Below are 21,635 nucleotides of genomic sequence, written 5' to 3' on the forward strand. Positions count from 1 at the left end.
ACTCCTCTGATACTGCTTTGTAATACTTCTATATTTATGGCATACCTTTCAGGAAAACCAACACCTTCGTTGACATGGTGGAAAGATTCTGAGCTTATTGATGATTCTTATGAAGTAACACCACAAAAAATAACGTTTAACCAGCTTCATGTTTCTGCACTTCATCGCAATGATCTTATGTCAGTTTTTACCTGTGAGGCCTTGAATAATAACATGTCCCTTCCAATGACTGCTTATGTCAAAATTGATATGAACTGTAAGTATACATTCAAACTTATTAGGAAAGTCGTTTTTCTTTCTTTGTTTTATCGTAGATAGTATGAGAAAATGTAGTGAATAGTGTTTGAGTTTCTGGAAGACACACACTACTTGGTGGGTATATACAAACATATTTGTGTTACATGGTTGAAAAAGAATAACCCAAATAAATCAGTTTAAAATCGAGCTATTTCTTCAATTGAAATTAAGTTGCAGAACAATTATCGTCATCATAATTTACATAATTGTGTTTTAAATTGAAAAAAGAAGAAATAATTGGTTCTTTCCGGTTTCCATGACAGAAGACTCTTTTAACTTCGGGATCTTTCTTTGCTTTTTTCATTTTAAAATAGTTTCTGTACATTACAAGTCTCAAAATATTTACTTTTGTTTATGAGTTATCAAATATGAAAACAAAATAATTTCACATGTTATGAAAATACCGTAATAATCTTGCATTAAGATATATCCATGAAAAGCATGTAGTGTGTGTGTGTGTGTGTGTGTATGTGTGTGTTGTTTTTTATAGCAAAGCAACATTGGGCAATCTGCTGTGTCCACCGAAGTAATCGAACCCATGATTTTAGCATTGTAAATCCAAATACTTTCCACAATCCCACCTGGGGACAGATCATGTTGAGTTTTCATTTTAAACCTTCCTTTTATTGTATTAAGATTACTATATCGCCTTGGTGAACAAAGATTAAATTTTTAAAAGTGTTCTTGCAGTTGTATATTGGCAGAAAAATACGTTTCTGCAGCTTTTATTGTAAACGTTTTACGTATTCTGCGTATGTACTACTGAAATAGTTAATTTTACCAAATAAAAAAAAATGAATTAAGGTAAAAATCACATATTTTAATTGTATCTTTTTGTTCACACACAGTGAAGCCCATTCAGTTGGATATAGATGGTGCTTATAAACCTTTATCTTCTGGAAAGCTAACAGAATTAGAATGTAAAACATCAGGATCAAGACCACCAGCTGTAGTGACCTGGTGGAAAGGCAACAGGAAGCTTAAACGAACGAAAAACTGGATTACGAGTAACGGGAATGTCTCTATTAGCACCCTAATTTTCCAACCGTCTCTAGAAGATAATGGAAAATACCTGTCCTGCAGAGCGGAAAACCCGAAAATAACTAATAGTGCGATTGAAAATGGGTGGAAACTTGAAATATATCGTACGTCTAGGAATAAGAATAGTTTTCTTATCTGATATGAAATAAACTTAGCACTTTATTCCTTCGAAAATATTGGAAAGCTGAAGTAATTTTGGAGTAATATGTTACAGAACGTCATGTGATATAAAAAGTAGTTTTTTGCATCAATCGTACACGCTATTTTTACATCCCTAACGATTGCTTCTATTCCCATCACAGAATAATGTAAAAACGAGATATAATATTTTGTATTATCAAAATTGAACTGTATTAGTTTGTGGCTTAGAAAGTAACTTTTCTAAATGTTATATTTTTCCATAAAAAATTTCTTGGAGTTGAACTGTATTAGTTTGTGGCTTAGAAAGTAACTTTTCTAAATGTTGTATTGTTCCATAAAAAATGTCACAATATTAAAATGTACTTCCTTCATTGCGCGTGGCGTTTCCTTGTAGAGTTTGTAATTCAAACTTGAAGAAAACTATTTATGAGCTTATACACATAGTAATTAATACTATGTTGTTTAGTAAACAGTGACTGTGCAATCATTATTTTTCGTAGATTAAAGTTATACTGAAGCATAAAAAATATTGTTTCAAGATTAGTTTGAAAATCTCATTTCAATCTAATGTTTTTCTGTTCCTTTTATGATAAACAAAGACATTTTAAACCAAACTAGCTATTTTTTGTTGAAAGACGAAACGTGTTAATGCTATTATTTTAAACATTTTTCAGATGTTCCAATTCTCTCGCTTCGCCTTGGCAGTAAATTAAGGCATTCACATATACAAGAGGGATATGATGTCTATTTTGAATGTGATATTACTGCAAATCCATGGGTCACAGATATTGGCTGGGAATTCGAGAGAAAAGAATTGAGTACGAACACGTCTGCAGGTATAATTATTAGCAACCAGTCTCTCGTTCTACAAAAGGTTAACAGGTCGAGTAGAGGGCGTTATACTTGCACAGCATCAAACATCCAGGGTGAGGGTGTCAGCAACTCTCTTCATTTAAAAGTTCAATGTAAGTCCAGAATCGGAAAACTTCATCAAATGTATCATTTTAGTTTGGGAACGTAACATCTGCTTCAAGGAATACGATAGTGCACGAGTTTTTATTTAAAATAAAACTAACTCAGTGTTATGTTATACTAAATCAAGGAGTTCGTGATTTGATAAGAAATTATGTTTTGTATGGAGAATGACACTGTAGTCATAGAAGTGTGTGTGTGTGTAAATTAGAGAAACTTTAGTAAATCAAGTAAAGTTTAAGAAAGATCAATCAGTGGATTTCGATTCATGAATCTGAAAATTTGGAAATATACGTAGATGTACACATTACATAATATACATTAATGGTATATTTGATCACGCTTCTTGTTGATCTTTTTTAAAGATCTTATCTCTTCTGATTAGTTTTGTTTTGCGTGTTCAGTGTTTGGATATCTTGATTTAGTTTACAGCTCACAAGTTATTTTGATTTAAATCTTGTAATGTTAAAACATAAGGGCTGGATGTGGCTTAGTGATTAGCATACCGAGCTGTCTGTCGAAAGATCTAGCCGCGAACCACGCTACGCACTTTCTGCTATGGTAGGGGTTATAACCGTGATATCAACCCTGTTATTCGGTTCAGTGTAGTCGTGGGGTTATAACCGTGACATCAACCCCGTTATTCAGTTCAGTGTAGTCTTGGAGCTATAACCGTGACATCAATCCCTTTATTCAGTTCATTATAGTCGGTAGGTTATAACCGTCACATCAATCCTGTTATTCAGTTCAGTGTAGTCGTGGGGTTATAACCGTGACATCAACCCTTTTATTCAGTTCATTATAGTCGGTAGGTTATAACCGTGACATCAACCCTGTTATTCGGTTCAGTGTAGTCGTGGGGTTATAACCGTGACATCAACCCCGTTATTCAGTTCCGTGTAGTGTTGGAGTTATAACCGTGACATCAATCCCTTTATTCAGTTCAGTATAGTCGGTGGGTTATAACCGTGACATCAACCCCGTTATTCAGTTCAGTGTAGTGTTGGAGTTATAACCGTGACATCAACCCCTTTATTCAGTTCAGTATAGTCGGTGGGTTATAACCGTGACATCAACCCCATTATTCGGTTCAGTGTAGTCGTGTAGGTGGTGGACGCTGTGCTCCTTCCGGTCATCAGTTTTATATTATAGGTGGCTATGCATGAAGCTTGGAAACTTTAAGTTGGCCTTTAGTACATATCGCATATGGTGCTGTACGGTTCCACGATATCAAATTAAACCAAAACAAGCATCTAAACACATTCAGTTGGATAAACAAAAAACAAAACAAAAATATCTACAACACCAATTCGCTTAAGCAGAAAATTTAGGGTCTACATCCCACAATTGATGGTAAAGTTAAGATTAAAAAAACTTCATTGGTTATTTCATAGCTGAAATAGCAGTATGTTTGCTCAGTAGTAGTGATAGCGGACTGCAATATAACGCCATTGAAGCCTAAGTTTGTTTGTGAAATTGCAATTTTTAGAATAAGGTTTGGGCCGAGATAATTCATCAGCTAAATAATAATGCATAATCCGAAGAAGGATTATAATGTAACTATGACAAAAAACAAAACAACAACAACAACAAAAAAAAAACACGTGTCAATGACTCTTTTACAATAAAAGATCTGAGGCGTACAATAGTTTTATTTACCAACTTTATTGTTTGTAATTGAAATCACAATGACGTAGATAAATAAATCGACCGATAGAGAATTTTAATTTTTTAAGAAAACCAATTTACCTCTAACATTTTTTTTTGTCATCTCGTATTTCTCTCTATTTTTGAAAAGTTTTTAACAAATGAGAACATCATTGTTGAACTTGATATTTCAATAAATAACTGAGTTCTGGGTTAGTTACAATAGAGTACTTATTTGTATAAAGTAATAGAATCTTAGAGCTTAATTAATCAAAATTGTTTATAATAAATTTAAAAGTGTATATATATATATATATATGTGTGTGTGTGTATGTGTGTATGTACGTATACATATTTATTTATATTTAGACATAATAATCAATCGTTTCTGTATGAGGTTCTTGAGCGAATTAAATTACATAGCGGCTATTAAATAAAAAAGTTATGACACATCACTCATTAAATGAAATCCAACCTGAGCCTTATTAATTATTTTCTAGGTTACAATCTTCCTTAGGGATTTGTAATTTTCTATAGATTAAGAATAAAATCACTTAAAGACGTGTACGGTAAGATAACATTATATCAAAACGTTATGATTAGCATCAAGTTAACCTAATAGTTAATGCAACTAACTAGTTTTATAAAAAAAATCATTATTTTAATTCCTACCTTTTAATGAAATCTCCAACGTCAGAAACACGATCTCTTAATTTACTTAAGTTAGGGTTACGTCATTTATCTAACATATAATATTAATATGAATAATTGTTAATGTCGTAGGGAAATTTAGAAAGTTTCAGAACACATCTGATTGGTCAATATACGTGCAAGGGTTTGTAATAACCCATGCAGATAATAATAATATATTGTAAGTTACTTGCACAAGAATTTTAGAAACATCTGAGCAGCAGGCAAAATACAAAATGAAAAATAGTTTAAAAAATATAAGTTGAGCGTGTGGATGGTAGTAAAAAAAAAGATGATAACAACAACAACAAGAAGAAATCAGAAGTCATTGAAAGCAACCAGAATACTGTTATTGCTGGTTTAGTATCGGGTTTAAATGTTCGTGTAGCTGTTATATCTTCCCGTTTGTCGTTTCATTTCGTCATATCACAGTTAAAGCTATGTTGACTTCCATACAGATGCCCCGACGTGCCGAATTGGTCAGAAATCTGTGTATGGAGCTGCTCGACATGAAACCGTAAAAATTTTTTGCGACGTTGAGGCAGATCCGACTGATGTAACGTTTCAGTGGAGATTCAACAACACGAAAGAGGTTTTAGACGTTACGACATTTGAAAGTGAGGAAAAGAGAAGTACGGCTACTTTCTCGCCAAGAGGAGATGGTGATTACGGAACAATACTTTGCTGGGGAAAAAATTCGGTTGGGATCCAAAAAGAACCGTGTGCCTTCCAACTTGTTCCCGCAGGTATGAATTTATTGTGTAAATAACTATTCTATTTCATAATCGCCCGAATATTAGATTCATAATTTGTTTCCTAATTTCTGCAGTTTTGAATGTAAAAATCGTGACTCTCCTCTATAATTATGTAATACTTCAGTCAAAGGAATAAGTTAAAATTTTTTGTCAAAAAAGAACGTGTTTTTAGAAGTTTGAAACACGGAGAATGGTTGAGAGTAATTTAAATGTTAAGATGCTAGTAAACCTTGAATTTTTTCAGATTTTTGTGATCACTAGAATACAACTTTAATAAAAAAAATCAGATAATATCAGCAATGTATTTCTATAAATTTCAAAGTTTATTCGTTTCTTCGACCAAATATTTTCCTAAAAATATAAAATGTTAGAATTGTTTGAAATTAATCGTTTTGAACAACACTGATTTCATATTCACTTAGATATGTATAGTTATAGAAATGATTATGTAAATACACTAAGTATATTCATTCGGCCCTGTTGTTCATCTGTAAGCATGAGAGGCTATAGCACTAAAATTTGGGGCTCGTTCCCTAACGTGAGATAGCGCAAATAGTCCATTGTGCAGCTTTTAGCTTAAACAAACGAATAAGCGACACATATGTAATAGTTACAAACAAGTAATGGCAGTTAGCTGGTGACTATCACGGAAAGTACAAACGACAAACGACACATATGTAAGAGTTACAAACAAATAATGGTATTAGATGGTGACTGTTATGGAATGTACAAATGAATAAGCGACACATATGTAAGAGTTACAAACAAGTAATGGTAATTAGATGGTGACTGTCACGGAAAGTACAAAAGTTTGGCTGAATTATGGGAAGTAGTACATGATCTGGAACAACATTCTGTAATGGTATATTAATAAACTATAAGGCAATATGAAAACAAGTTTGTGTACAGCAAAGTACTCGCATATAAAATACTAGTGAACTGTACAATATATTCGCTTGTACCTTCAGCCGCCTTTTCACCTTCTCAGTTGTACGTAAGTCCATACAGCTTGAAAAACGTTTTTATTGGAACTTCGTGAGTGTTATATCAACTCCTTACCTCTCAAGGTATCGTTTCATCATATTTATTGTATGCGAGGGAAGGTAAATTTCCGGCTGATTCCCGAAGGAATGTCATGATGATATCATCATCTTCTCTGCTGTCAAACAAACTGTCATTGGTTGTGGTCAGATTATCTGAACTTGGATTTATACACTGGTGTATAAAGTGTACGTGGGTGAATACAAAAACAAATTATCCCACCATGCAAGTTAATCTTTATATTATATTTGCTTAACCTACTACTGTTTGGGATCTGATGTCCATTTGAACCTTTAGGTTTGGTTACCTATTCTCAGCAGCAGTTTTCGTGCCGCTACAATTCCATTTTAATGTATATCTTACTGTTCTCGATGTAACATTCATTTCTGTAACAATAGCGAGGTATTTAGCCAGATCTGGACTCAGCCATCGTATATTTCAAAAAAGCACATACCCTCGGATATTTAACCTCTCTTTGAAAGAGAGGTTTCTATCTCAGCCACTTCTGTTATTAATAGTGTCAGTTTCATGCATCGTCTTCAAAGTATTGCAAACAACTTCTAGCGTAACGCGGTATTTTGATTTACTTTGTTCGAATGTAGTTTCCGCAACTAGCCAAATACTCAATTCCACATGCTTTAACGTGCGACATTTCTATTCTGGGAGAGCCATAGCTGAAATTACACTACTACTACTGCTGGGAATAATATCATTTCATGCAGTTTTATAGGATGTATATTTGTGGGGCACATTCTAGGGCAGTGGATGACAGAAAAACTACAGTGTAAACTATGAACATGTAACTCTTCTCTAAAGCACTTAGTTTTCACAGGGAAAGGGGTGGAATTCGTTCAGTGTCCTTTTATACTGTTTTTAACAATGCATTCTTATTGTTATTATTACTTGCTGAATAAATCTGTATTGCAGCTCAAAAATATCTCTTAAACTTACGTGCCTAATAATTCCATGTATCTAAAAATCTTAATTTAATACCAATTAATATACATGTATATATATATATATATATCATTATTAGCTTAATTTGTTAGAGGGTTTATTTTATTCTATTTTAAACGTTATTATTTTTAAGAGATATCTCTTACTGAATGAAAATACTGTTTTAACTATATATAGTTTTAATAAAATTCTGCTTTATGAACGTCTGAACAATAACTATGGTATATTTCGATAAACTATAAAAGAAAAATTCAATTAAAAGTAAACGTCGAGTTTTGCTTATAAATATACTATAGATATTCTACACACACACACATATATATATATATATATGGTACCCAAGGAAGAAAAATATTGAATTGATAAGACACGTGGAACATAAACAAAGTGATCAGTCAACATTTATATTTGATAGAATAATGTACAGGCAAGAAGACGGGGTCTCTAGAAAACGTTACATTAAACCAGCAGTGGGAAACAACACGGGTATTATTCTATCCTTGCGTTAATCCATTCACTGCCATATTTTAAGATAGATAAGCCTCCCAGTGACAGGTTAATTTTAGATACACAATAAAAACAATTATATACGCATGTTTTAAATATTCCATAACTTTTCTGAAGTTCCAAACTGGTAATAAGTTTGATGGAGAATACTCTCTCTTCACAATAACACAAAATTCCAATATTCCATGGCTGTGAAAGAGTTAAACAACAAAAATGTATGTACATCATTTTATGTTAAAAAACAAAATGATGTACATAAATTATTTATCTAAACAGTTTTGATACCATAATAGTTTTAGTTAAAGTGACTAACGATGAATACATCTTGAATTAATAATTTATAAAATAAGTTAGTTAAACTTGTTATTAGACAGGAGTTTGTAATTGTTAATAAGTTAATTATTTTATAATTTTCATAACAACAACTACTGTATTGTTGATATATGTTTACTTATGCAGAAGTTTTTTACTTGTTTGTTATACAAGAGGAATAAGGTAAGTGCATCATTATAATTCCCCATCCTTAAACAATTCTCTTTTTAGTTCATAACAATCTTTACGACCAAGTTAGACGTCTTGATAACATCATGTTATAGTTAAAACTCCAGTCCTCGTTTACTTTTAGTTGAATTTCATGTTAATAACTTAACACTTAAATCTCCAGGTCCACCAGATGCCGTGGCAAACTGTTCACTTCAAAACCAAACGGAACATTCAATAGAATTAGAATGCTTCGAAGGGTATGACGGAGGACTAAGCCAGCATTTTGTAATGGAGGTCCACGATACAACATTCCATAAGCTTCGAGCTAACTTGTCCTCAGCAGATGCCAGATTCTACGCCACAGGACTTCCCCCAGGGACGAATTTTGTCGTTATAGTTTACGCTGTGAACGCTAAAGGAAGGAGTAATGCTGTAGTACTTCGAACTAGTACTTTAGCCGTACCTCTAAAACAATCTCAGACAGGTAGAAACTGATGATTTGGTTTGGTGATACGTAAATCAAGCCTGAATTAAGTCACACTTATAAAATAGTAGAGAACAAATACAATACAACAATCTAAAATACAACAATCACATAAAGAATGTGTGACAATAATTTCAACAAAGTTAATGATTTACTGAAAGTATTATTAGTTGATATCATTATTTGTACTAGAAGGTTACAACTAATAAAGCAAAATGGTAATAAGATTTCAGTGAAATACAATTAAAACAATACGATATAATTGTTTTGGACTCACACATATATGTATCTTTTTTTTTCTTTCCAGAAACTGTTTGGCAGATGACATTTAGTCCAGTACTGGCAATTTTGGTCGCCATTGTTGCTGGTTTAGTTCTGGTTTCATGCTTGATTGTTTTAGGAATGAAAGCTAGAGCGAAATATCATTGTCCGAAAGGTATAACAAAACTATTTTGTTTAGTTGTGCTACACATATGAAAGTTAATTTTGTTACTTGCAATATAATTTAACTAAGGAACTTCCACCCCGTTATTATACCGTTGTAAATCTCTGTTGTGACAACTGTTACTCAAACACCCTTGTAAAGCAATTATATATCTCAGTTGTGGTAACAGGAACTCGAATGTCCTTGTAAAGTAATAATGAACCTCAGTTGTGATAACTGGGATTCAAACGCCCTTGTAAAGTAGCTTTAATATTTAATTGCGATAAATGTACTTGATATAATTTCAGAAAGTTATATACGAACAATTTTATGAAAGCAAGAATATGTTGACCATCATCTAAATGATGACAATCTAAATACTGTAAACCAGAAGTTAAAAAAGAACGAATCCTTAATACCAACTTTTCAATATAGTGATGTTATTTGTAAAATAAAAATCACATTTTTACCAATATGGACTATAATCTCCATAAACATTATTCTAAACGTTGTCTCATTTCTTATTTTGAAAACTCCTTATGCACACATATGTTGAAAAATAAGTTGTTAAATAATGCGAAACCTGGATATTAAAGTATAGTTCTATTTATATTGACTTGTAATACTAATCACTATCGTCACATTTTTGAGTGTGCATGTTTCTGTGTGTGTTTTGTAGCGAAACGATGAAAGTATTCATCTGTCGTCGGAAAATGCTGATTACGCTGTTTATTATTCATATCATATGCCTGTAGAATTATTGTGGCAGTTTATGGTTTTCGTAGATATAATACACACAGAAACACACATACATATAAATTTAACTTTAACTGTTCAAATGTTGATATCCTGTAGTAGTATACTTTCTTTCCATAACATAAATGAGAGTCTGTTTATCATTTGTTATTTCATATAAATGTATATTTGTGTGTGTATATATATATATATATATATATATCCTAATTAGATAGGAACATAATGTGTGATACTGTGTGACTAGTAACTGAAGCAGCTTGTTTAACAATAAATGAAAGACATTTGTATTGAATAACAACCCATTATCAAACTGTATCGATTTGCTTAATATTAGTAATCGGTGTTGCTTAGGAACAAGTTCAGCGAAAGTGAATAGTGGTCACGAAGAAAACGATGTTGGAAACAATAAACCTAACGGACAAGGTGATACGTACACAACATGGGATACTATTACCAATGATAAAGTAAGTTGAAATGGTGTACAGTGCTCATTTGTTATTCAGAATCAAACTATTTTCATTTGAGATACGCTTTGTTTTTTTATCACTCCTTCACGATAATACTTATCATGATGAAAAACGGGTGTTATATTTGGAATCATTATTCTCATCCATTTTATTTTAGGTATTTGCAGTTGTTATATGTCAGTAAGCACACCACTGGTATCGAAACCCGGTTTCCAGCGGTATAAGGACATTTGTTTTATTCTTTTATAATATAATGTTACAGTATACTATTTTCCAATTATTTATTTTAGCCCGAAAACTGCTGGGGCTGTGTGAAAATAGAATTTAGCTATTATTTTTCTTAATAGTTTTTTAGACAAACAACAAATTTTATTTTGATTACGTCGTATTTTATGTGTATTTTTATTTTGCTTTCATAACGTCTTCAAGTGTTACGACAATGTTATCGAGTTAAAGTATTCCGAAAGCCCGTTTCGTATATTCCTGAAACCTGAGAATCTACTCTATTAACCTCCTCCATCTTAGTTACTGTTGGCAAGACGTATTCTCTTTTAGTATCATTACAAATAGTTAAGAGTTTTTTAAGCGAAATTGCCAGGCATTTGCAAAATCAGTGTAATACTCAAAATCTTTAGTAATTGTTTGAGTGTTTGAAAGACAGGAATATTGTTACATTTAAAAATACTAAAGAGTTAAAAGCATAAATTTAAGATAGAAGTGTAAAGTTTGAACGAAAACGGTACACTTACTAATAGTAATTTATAAGATTAGCTTCTAACTATCAATTAAATATCAGAGCGAGTAAAAACGAGTAAGTTCTGCTATTATTGAGTAAGAAGCAAAAGGTTTATTATATCCCGAATTTACACATAAATAGACAGTTTTTCAAAATAGGTTATAGAACCTTAAAAAATAGCAACAACAAATTGTATAATTGAGACATTATAGCAGACTAAGATGCCGCAATTCCTTTGTTCTTTGGACAAGTGACAATGTATTCGCTTATTCCTTAAGCTATCTATTGCTTTAACCAAAAGTTTCGAAAAAGTTGTTACACCTTGGTAAAGTCCTTTTTTATGTATTTCATATCCACCAATCACTTTAAAAATAGTTATATTATTTACTGACATTTTATGGCTAATTTTTCAACGCATCATAAAGACTTATTTAACAATGATACTTTTTTTCAATTCGTATATGATGTTTTATAGGTCAGTATAAGTTACTTTTAAACGTCATTTATAACACTGAGTCTTGCGAAAAAGTTACATTAGTCAAAATTATATTGTTCATGTGCGTATTGTGAAATCTTTACTTATACGTAGAATACAATGAGAGGTAAATTTATGCAATTCATAATTCAAATAAAAGTATTTTAATGTTACTTGAACATGAAACAGAAAGAGCAGCTTTCAACTTGATTTGTTTGTTTGTTTGGAATTAAGCACAAAGCTACACAATGGGCTATCTGTGTTCTGACCACCGAAACCAGGTTTCTAGCGTTGTAAGTCCGCAGACATAACGCTATGCCACTGGGGGGGGGGGGGGCATTCAACTTGAATATATATGTCAAGTGAAGAATAATGGTAAATACGAATTTGAGGCATTTTCTCTTTCGGCTTTTTTTTTTTTAAATAATACTTGTTTAAATTCTGTATGCATTATTTCTTAATTAGTTACCACCTGTTGAAATGCATTACCTCATCATATTTGGAAGGAATTTCCGCTACACCATGAGCATGTTTTGCAAGCACTGATTCCAGCTGCACAAATGTCTCCACGTGAAATTAATTAACCAAAGTCGATTAGCTAAGAACAATGCGTGACATTCAAAGTATTTTACGAAAACTATTTTATAATTTTTGCCTAATTCTGTTAAGTCTATGCTGGGCTAAATTTCTAACTGCCGTTAAAGTTTTCTTTAATTTGTTAAACTATGTTACCTTTTGGTCTCGTGCATCTCATCTGTACATGGATATACACTGATTTTATTGAATATCAGTCAACTACAGTGATCCTCGCTGAAAATAGCTATTGAAGCTGTAATAATTCTACTCTCTTTCTCTTGATTTTCAGGGATTTTTATATCCGCATATAACATTATTTCCATAATAATAGTAAAGGTATTTTACTGTGTTTTATATTAAATGTCCTTAATACAAACTTTGAAGGTGTTATTTAGCCAAAAGGGAGTTTATTTGCTTCTTTGAACTTCCTGAGCCCAGTTTGAAGCTTTTCATACTTAACTTTACGTTTCGTAATACCTCTTCCAAATTCGTTTCCTACGTTGACTTTTGTATTCAAGCAGTCCCGATTTATTTATTTTCTGACTTATAATGCTTTTTTCTCGACAGTTTCGATATTTTTCGCAGAACTTTGTGAGTCAATTCTATATATATATATATATTACTTTTTACCTTATTTCACAATACCGTTGCATTGTATCGCTATGGTTTTTACTAGCTTCTATTTCTTAAACGCATAATTATAGAACTATTTGAAATTATTTCTTTTATCTATTAGTCATCTGTTACTTGTTAATTGTTGAATAGAAAAAGTTATTTTAACTAGTTTTATAATTGGAATTCTGAACATGAGCGACACCTGACGTTCACTTTACACAAAAGACTAGGCTAGAGATTCGGATATATCTGCCATTAAGTTTCTTCTACTGACCAGAAGAAGGCCGCCAACCACAAGACTCGCCAATATAAAGACTTACGTGTTTATGTGCACATCGGGCTATCTGCTGTGTCCACCGAAGGGAATCGAACCTCTGATTTTAGCGTTGTAAATCCGGGGGACGCATAAAGACTTTGTCCGTCTGTTTTGAATGGAATAAAATGACTGAGTATATTTTTTTATAATACGTAATCAAAGACATCACATCTGGAACCCTCGATCCGCATCCCGACACGCTAACCACTAGGCTATTTCCGGCCAAACTGGTTTTGGATATGAAATATTTTAAATTCGAGACGTATATAAATCACAAGGGCCTTATTTTTCAAATAAAAAATGCATACAATGGGAATTTAAGGACATCGATATTTATTTAGAAATAAAATTCTTTCTAGCTATAATAATTAAAACACAATTAATACGAATCAATATGTTTATAACTAACGCTAAACATTTGTGAATTAGGGAGCTGCACACTTTTATTAGAGATAAGTGTTTTCCAAATCCCAGAACTACGCTAATTTTAACAGTCCGAAAAATGTTAAAAACTTTAAGTACCCCATTTACTTAAATCTACAACGCATAAAAAAACAACATTAACAGCTTAATGGTCTAGAACGCTTTAGCTGAAGAAGCGTGATATATAGATGTTAAATGTGTGCGACATTGCATTACAATAAGGCTGATAATAACTTCAATCGCATCATTCTTCACGGATCCAGTACGTGTTTTCAGTAATCGGGTTGTATAATAGCATTTAAACTATATCTTGTCTGTTGTGTTTATGATTTGAATAGCGATTGAGCCAAAAGTTTGTTTATTGTTCACTAAGTTGGCCTTATGAACTCATATACTGAGCGAAAGGCTTCGTCTACAGCGGCATAAAACAAACAATTTATAGTTGAAATGCTATCGTAAACTCTTCTTACTGAAATTCTGTGTGTATCTAGTACAGACTGATTTAATTCTTTATTGTTTTTATGTGTGACTAGCATAAAGTACCAGCTCCCTCCGCTGCGGTTTTCAAAGGAGACTCAAGATCTACAGAGGCACCAATGTACTAATCAAGCTCCTCTATTATCTCCAATATTTGGTCCCGTTATCTCTAGAACTGAAGGTACAAATTCACAAACACACAAAGTGAATTAAACAGCTAAATATTTTACGTGCTTTTTATTTATACGGGATGATTCTACAGAAATATAAAGATATTTTTATAATTTTCTAATAGCAAAAACCTATCTTGATGTCAACAGTCATTCCCTCTTGATAAACATTCAATTCGTTCCTTTTACTGCTGTTTTTCTTGCGTTGAAAGTAAACTCGTTAAGCCAATAGATATCCTTACAACATACTAAATTTAAAAAAGTTGATTATCCCAAAAGGCATTCTGTACTTTCTGCATTCATGCATATGATTTTACATCCACTGAAAGCTATTTTTTTGTTATTTTATCTGAAAGTGTTCTGATTGTAAAACAAAACAAAAAAAAAACGATAAAAATTTCAAGTATATACAGGAAAATTCACCCTATGCAGATAAATAACATCAATTACGAGAAAGCTTGTTTGTTTGTAATTATGCACAAAGCTACACAATGGACTATCTGTGCTCTGCCCACCACGGGTATCGAAATCCGGTTTCTAGCGTTGTAAGTCAGCAGACATACCGCTATGCCACTGGGGGGCTACGAGAAAGCGTCATCAAAGTAAAATATAATTCCTAGGATGACCAGTAACGTCATTTGATAGTCAGTGTATGTGGAAAAGTATATTTGTAATTAATTACGTATGGTCTGATTATACACTAAACCGTTTTACACTGCTTCAGAATATAACAGGCGTTTAAAACAGTTTTGTTAATCGTGTAAAAGTAGGCAATTTTTTAGATATTATTAGAAGAGGCACAACAGTAGCAAATACTAGTTTAATTAGTGAGCAGTGTTGAGTGCAATGTATTATTACTTATATATTTATTTATCTAATAAAGAGAAATAAAATAATTCATTCGATAATACGGCGCTATAGAGACAATAAAATATTGTTTATTTTAGGACTCCGTCAAAATTGAGAGAAACTCAAGTAAAGCTAATACTTTGCAAGGAATGATCCTCAAGATTCACGTTTTATTAAAACTGAATTTGTATAACTTTTTCAAAATCTACTCAGAATTGTTTTTCAATATGTTTTGCCTGTTTTCATCATTTCAGTATTCTTTCTTTTTGTTTTAAATATGAATTATTAATATGGTGATTTATACAACCCAAAATATGAAAATACAGATGTTCGTTTTAAATTTTGATAGCTTTATATATGTATTTGTTTTAATCGAATCTGAAACATATTTTGTTCTTAAGATCAGGTATAGGCCCGGCATGGCCAGGTGGTTAAGGCGCTCGACTCGCAATCTGAGGGTCGCGGGTTCGAATCCCCGTCACACCAAACATGCTCGCCCTTTCAGCCGTGGGGGCGTTATAATGTGACGGTCAATTCCACTATTCGTTGGTAAAAGAGTAGCCCAAGAGTTGGCGGTGGGTGGTGATGAGTAGCTGCCTTCCCTCTAGTCTTACACTGCTAAATTAGGGACGGCTAGCGCAGATAGCCCTCGTGTAGCTTTGCGCGAAATTCAAAACAAACAAACAAACAGATCAGGTATGATTCATTAATCTGTCATATAATACGTTTTTCCAGCTATTGCTTACGTCAGTGTCAAGAAACGCCACTTTTAATACATGATAATCATCAGCGTGACTTTGCGTTTGTCTTAGCTTGAAATATTGTATGATGCTAATATTCACATAGAATTTATCGTGCTGTTCGCGGTTCCTGTGGCGAATGAACTACTGGGTAGCAAGCACACCTTAAATAATTCTTACGTTCTCTTTTGTATCCTTAAGAAGCAATGCGATTCATTTGTTAGAAATGATGAAGCAAAAGTCAGGAATCAGCTACGAGGAAAATCTTAATTGAACTTCGCTATGTAACGAATAGGAAAGAATAGTAATTACCACGTATGACGCCATAGCTCTTTGCACTTGTTTATACTTTTACCAAGAAAAGTAAAAAAATAAAAATGATTTGTCGAAACTAAAAGGAGAATTATACTTAAAACTCTTTTTCTGATATGTTTTTCGCTCACGACTGTTAAACCATTAGTATTGATCCAAGTGACTGTCACGGAAAAATGCTCGGAATGCAAGACTCTATCGGTTTTCATGGTTGAAGTAACTTGACACAATTCTGATGATTCTGGAAAAAAAAAGGGATATTTTAAAAGTGTGAGTATTTTTAATTTTATATTTGCTTCGCATATCTTCTGACGGTCTTCAATCAAAACCTAGCTATATTTTATGTTATTTCATTTTAAACATCTAGATCCAGTTTTCCAGTAGCTCAACGGTAAGTCTATGGGCTCACACCGCGCCGAAAACCGGGTTTCGATACTCTTAGTGGGCACAGATAGCCCATTGTGTTGCTCTGTGCTTTACTACAAACGAAGAATATCCACGCTCACAAAATTGTTTGCTTTTTCATACAATATTATTAGATTAAATGACAACATCGCTTGATTATCCACTTATATTTTACAATAATTATCTGATTCAGTCAGGGGAAAATATTATTTTAGCATATGTTGTTTTCTTCAAAATAACATTCACCATGCTGACTTCTTCAGAATTGCCAAGACAGAACAATTTGTTTTTTATTTTGTCTAGTTACACATGTACCATATTTATTTCTCACGTATTGTAAAGTAAAAAAAAAAGTAATTTTAATACGTTCGAATAAACTAATAATAATTTGTCCTTGGTCACAATAAGTCTCATCGTTCAATAGATATTCACACTTGTATAACAAAATATGAGTGAGTCTGATATTTCCCACAAGTTCGGATATACAAAGCACTATATTTTATGCCGGTGCAAAAGTACAAGCATAACATAAATTTTATGCTAAGGTACCCAAGGGAGCTTTATTGCGAAAAAGATAAGAATCATAAGTCATCATTCAGAATAATGTTTTTTTTTATTTCGTGAAACCTGCTTTATCGATTTACTGCATTTCTTTTGTTATAAACTCGGCGAGTGAAAACAAGGTCGAATGTCCTGCTGTGTGATATTCTGCGTTGAAAACGTATTTGAATACAGTAAAAATAAAAGTTATCAGAAGACAGCTTTCAAACTAATTAGGCTCGCGGTGCCATTACTATCTCACACTATCTGGCCTACATATGAAATATAGAAGGAAACGAGTGCTCAAAGTGATAACACATTTATGATATGGCTGAATATGCTAGTCGTATGTGACTAATACCTGGTGATAAAATGTTGACTGCAATTGCAAGAAGTACTCAACGCGAGTTTTATTAGTGTTTAATAAATGTAAAAAGCTTTATTTTGTCCCATGTATCCACTGATTGTTACTATCTTAATCTCATGTCTGTATATCTGCCTCATACTGCTGGGCGTATGCTGAAGTCTAGCATTTGAATTTATATAGCCCTAACCTTGCAATTCATTCTATAGAACCTAATCTTATATAATCTTAGCAGCTATGAACATAGTTCATTCGGACGTTATTAATTGTTTGTTATAGTAATACACAGTTTCTGTTAGCACTGTAAATGCGCGCGCATCTATTTTCTAAATGTGCATTCGCGCACACTTCATTTCGACGGATGTAAACAAAAAGCGAATATAAATATACTATAGTAGATATTTTGTATAACAATATATTAAAAGCTTATCAAAATTTTTAAAAAGGTCTAGCATTAGGCCGTAGAATAAAAGTATAAGTTTATTTATTGATAATATTAATTATGGTAAAGTTTAACTCTAACTAAACTAAAAATAAAAACGTGCACAAGTTACAATGTTGAGTTATCTCGTTATCGAATATAGGCCGTACTAAATAAAAGCTTAACTAATTTCAGGCGTAAAAAAAGTGAACTTAGATTTTGTTTGCTTGCGATTAGAATTCTTTTGTATTATTCAAGAAAGCCCATATTTAAAGAAGTACTGTTGCAATAAAGATAATAATTTGACCACAAAAGTTTTAAGGGTCTCTTTTAGTATTCAATAAGGTTCAGTTATAATAAAACTAGTTCGAAACCACTAGTCCATAATTTATCTAATATTTACATAAATCATAAAGGAATGGCATGTGAATCTTAGGTGTCTTATCCCAACTATGAAGTACTTAAGCAGAATCTGAAATATTACATGTACAGGGTTGTAAACTTCAGCAAATAGAACATATGAAACTACTGACACATCCTACTCGTAAATGATTGGTATTGTGAATAGAAAATATAAATTTGCAAGCCAAAACATAACTTAGTCGACAGTCTGCGCACAGCGTGACTATCATCGCACTTACAAGAAAGGGATAGCTATACTGAACTCAACCAACTTGTCTTAGGGAATTTCATCCAACTAGATTTGCTTTAACCATTAAGCCACTATTTCGCCCTAGAGCAAATAGGGATTTCCGTGCGATTATGTGCGAAACGTTTCACAACAAGCTTTGGTTACTGTGCTACAAAGTACAAATATGGCACGTTATCACGTTCTCTAGCGCATATTTCTATTACGTTGCATGTTAAAATTTATTACGAACGTTTGCGAATCTTAAAGGTCTTGGAGATAACCCGTTTTTACCTAAATATTTTCTTCACGTTTTCATTGTTTTATAGACAAATAAAATGGCCAAATATCACTTTGCATAAGCCATTATTATTGTTCGGTAGCTAGATTAGTTCATACATATGCACATTTTTTGCATGTGTATTCTAAAATCTGAAGTTATTATATATTTAGTTTCAGTGCAACAATTATGATTATTGTTCAGTGCGCCATAAGTTTCATAATCTTTAATGCAGACATCTTTATGTTTCAAGATATTAACTTATTGCAAATATTTAATCGTTGTTTCTCTTCCAAGTGATGCCCGAATCTTTAGTTCCATAATTGTTAATGTAAAAATATATTCAAGAAAATAACTTATCATCATGGCTCCATATTTTATCAAAATAGCGAAAATGAACAATGTCTCAATTTCTAAATCACATTTAAGAGAAAATAAGTCATAAGATATCCATAAACGTTTAGTAATTATTTCAAGTGTTTCAAATAAACTTCATTTGCATAAAGAACTACACATAAATCAATCTTTTCTAAGTTCTCTTTGATCACAAATGTTTGGCTAAAGACCCAGTTTGGTAGGGCCAGATAAGATACAGAGACAATAAAGTGCAGGTTGTTGGACATCTTTGTTTCACCAGTAAAGTATTTTTCGTACCTTCTTTTGCAGCTTGTCTTTATTTGTGTAATGTGTTTACAGAAAAACTTGTTCACTCGTGGCTTATGTTTCTTTAGAAGGACGAATATTTTGTGAAATACCTTGTTTAAAGTTCATTAGGGTAAGTGCAACTTGCAAGTAACCACCTTCTGAATAATATGAGGTCCCAGGACGACCAGTCTTCGACGTATGACAATGATAGCAGCAGTCCTTCCTGCATGTGGTAGGATGATGTTTAGGTGCTTTTACATACTGTGTTACAGATATTCGTCTTCCAAATTCCGGAGCGCGAGATTATGCATTTCTTTGCTCTTTCATTGCACGAATGAGTTGTGACATTTATTCCTTCAACCTCTGTTACCTGTGACGACTTTTTAATAAGGATGGAATTCAATGTAAACCAAATATATAGGTGTTAATCATGTCGCCCGTTCCGCCACTCATCTGCATTATCATATAAAAGTGGTAATATATATATATATACCCTACCATACTCCTAAATAGAACTTATATATAATCAGCAAACTATTCTTGAATTTATTCATTAGCGCATTTTGAATTTCAGTAAAGCTCAATTAAGTATAAATATTTAGCAGTTTAAGTAATTAATTATTTTCAAATCGAAAAACGTACTTTGATACAATGGAAAATTCATACCAAAGTTTTAAAAAAATCTTATTTAAATATTTGCTAAACCCACATCTACAATAAAGTTAAGATAAAACTATGTTGATTGAGAAGAGAAAAACAAAGTTTGTTTAAAACATTTTAATCTTTTCGGCTACTTGTTGTGATTTATGACTCAATTGTTTACCGCTGTTCCAAGAAAACATAACAATTTATCCTCTCTAAAGCTTCCAGCGTCAATACCTCTTCTTCTACAAGCTCAACGACTTAGTCCTACCTTGCCAGAATCAAGTGGAACGATAGAAGCAGCATCATGTGACTACAGTTTGAAATGTAAGGAAACTAAGGTAAAACTAATTGGCTTGAGCTACAATACTGGAGACTCCGACATAGAGAATACCCGTGTTTAAATATCATCAAGTGGAACTGATAGAAGCAGCATCATGTGACTACAGTTTGAAATGTAAGGAAACTAAGGTAAAACTAATTGGCTTGAGCTACAATACTGGAGACTCCGACATAGAGAATACCCGTGTTTAAATATCCTTATGTGTGGTAATACAGGTGCCTTCCGTTGAATTATTACTTTTTTTTTCCCTTCAGAGAAAATGTAAAGTGAAAAAAGATGTTTAAAAACATAACTTGGAGGTTTTACTTGCAGGGAAAACATACATTAAGATGATGTTGAAAGTGTTTATAATACTTACATTTCCCACTATTGAGAACAAAAGTTTGAAATGTTTACATTTTTTTAAGCATTCCATTAAAATAATGATAATTATCCATGAATAATATATTGTAAAAAATAACTAACAACATTACTGCTAAATATATTCTCAGATTTTAACAAATATTTTATGAACGTTGTAAATATCCCGAAAAATGGAGCATAAAAGAAAACAATAGTAAAGCTCAATATAAGAGCCTTAAAGTGAACGTATTGATGAATGTTATGTAATGTCAAATGATTACATAAATATAATAATAATCTAATGTTGCAAAAGGAAGCAATGTATTTATTTTCCTGTAAAACATTTTATTTTGGATTGCCGTTTTAAATACACGTATTATAATCACCTTCTTGTATCTATGTATTCATCAATCCATTTTGGTTGAGCAAATGAATCCTCGTGCTTAGTGTGTATACCTGAATAAACTGGTTCTTTTGTTTCTTCTACTAAAAACGTTCCTTTATTTTCTTGTACCACGTTCAAAGATAACCGAAAAATACTGTTGTTACGTTCTACAAAAAATATAGTGTAAATATGAAGTGTATTTTTACAATATGGTATAATATGAGATATTTCATTTTAATAAGCTGCACTGTATTTGAGGATTTTATGACTACATCTGCCTGGAGTGTAA

The 21,635-nt window shown here is 32.3% G+C and overlaps 1 protein-coding gene across 1 annotated transcript in view; it reads left to right on the top strand.

Annotated features, from left to right (window-relative positions):
• Positions 1-21,416, top strand: part of LOC106465058 (nephrin-like) — an 80,830-nt gene extending 59,414 nt beyond the window's left edge. Inside the window, exons 4-12 of the mRNA XM_022393383.1 lie at positions 53-256; positions 1,146-1,442; positions 2,154-2,444; positions 5,247-5,534; positions 8,713-9,015; positions 9,323-9,451; positions 10,547-10,659; positions 20,498-20,601; positions 20,732-21,416. Of these exons, the coding sequence (XP_022249091.1) occupies positions 53-256; positions 1,146-1,442; positions 2,154-2,444; positions 5,247-5,534; positions 8,713-9,015; positions 9,323-9,451; positions 10,547-10,659; positions 20,498-20,601; positions 20,732-20,810 (1,808 nt within the window). The 3' untranslated portion in view covers positions 20,811-21,416. The remainder of the gene's footprint in view (positions 1-52; positions 257-1,145; positions 1,443-2,153; positions 2,445-5,246; positions 5,535-8,712; positions 9,016-9,322; positions 9,452-10,546; positions 10,660-20,497; positions 20,602-20,731) is intronic.
• Positions 21,417-21,635: the final 219 nt, after the last annotated feature.

Source organism: Limulus polyphemus, unplaced genomic scaffold (genome assembly GCF_000517525.1).
Source record: "Limulus polyphemus unplaced genomic scaffold, Limulus_polyphemus-2.1.2 Scaffold65, whole genome shotgun sequence".
In the NCBI taxonomy this organism is placed as follows: Eukaryota; Metazoa; Arthropoda; class Merostomata; order Xiphosura; family Limulidae; genus Limulus; species Limulus polyphemus.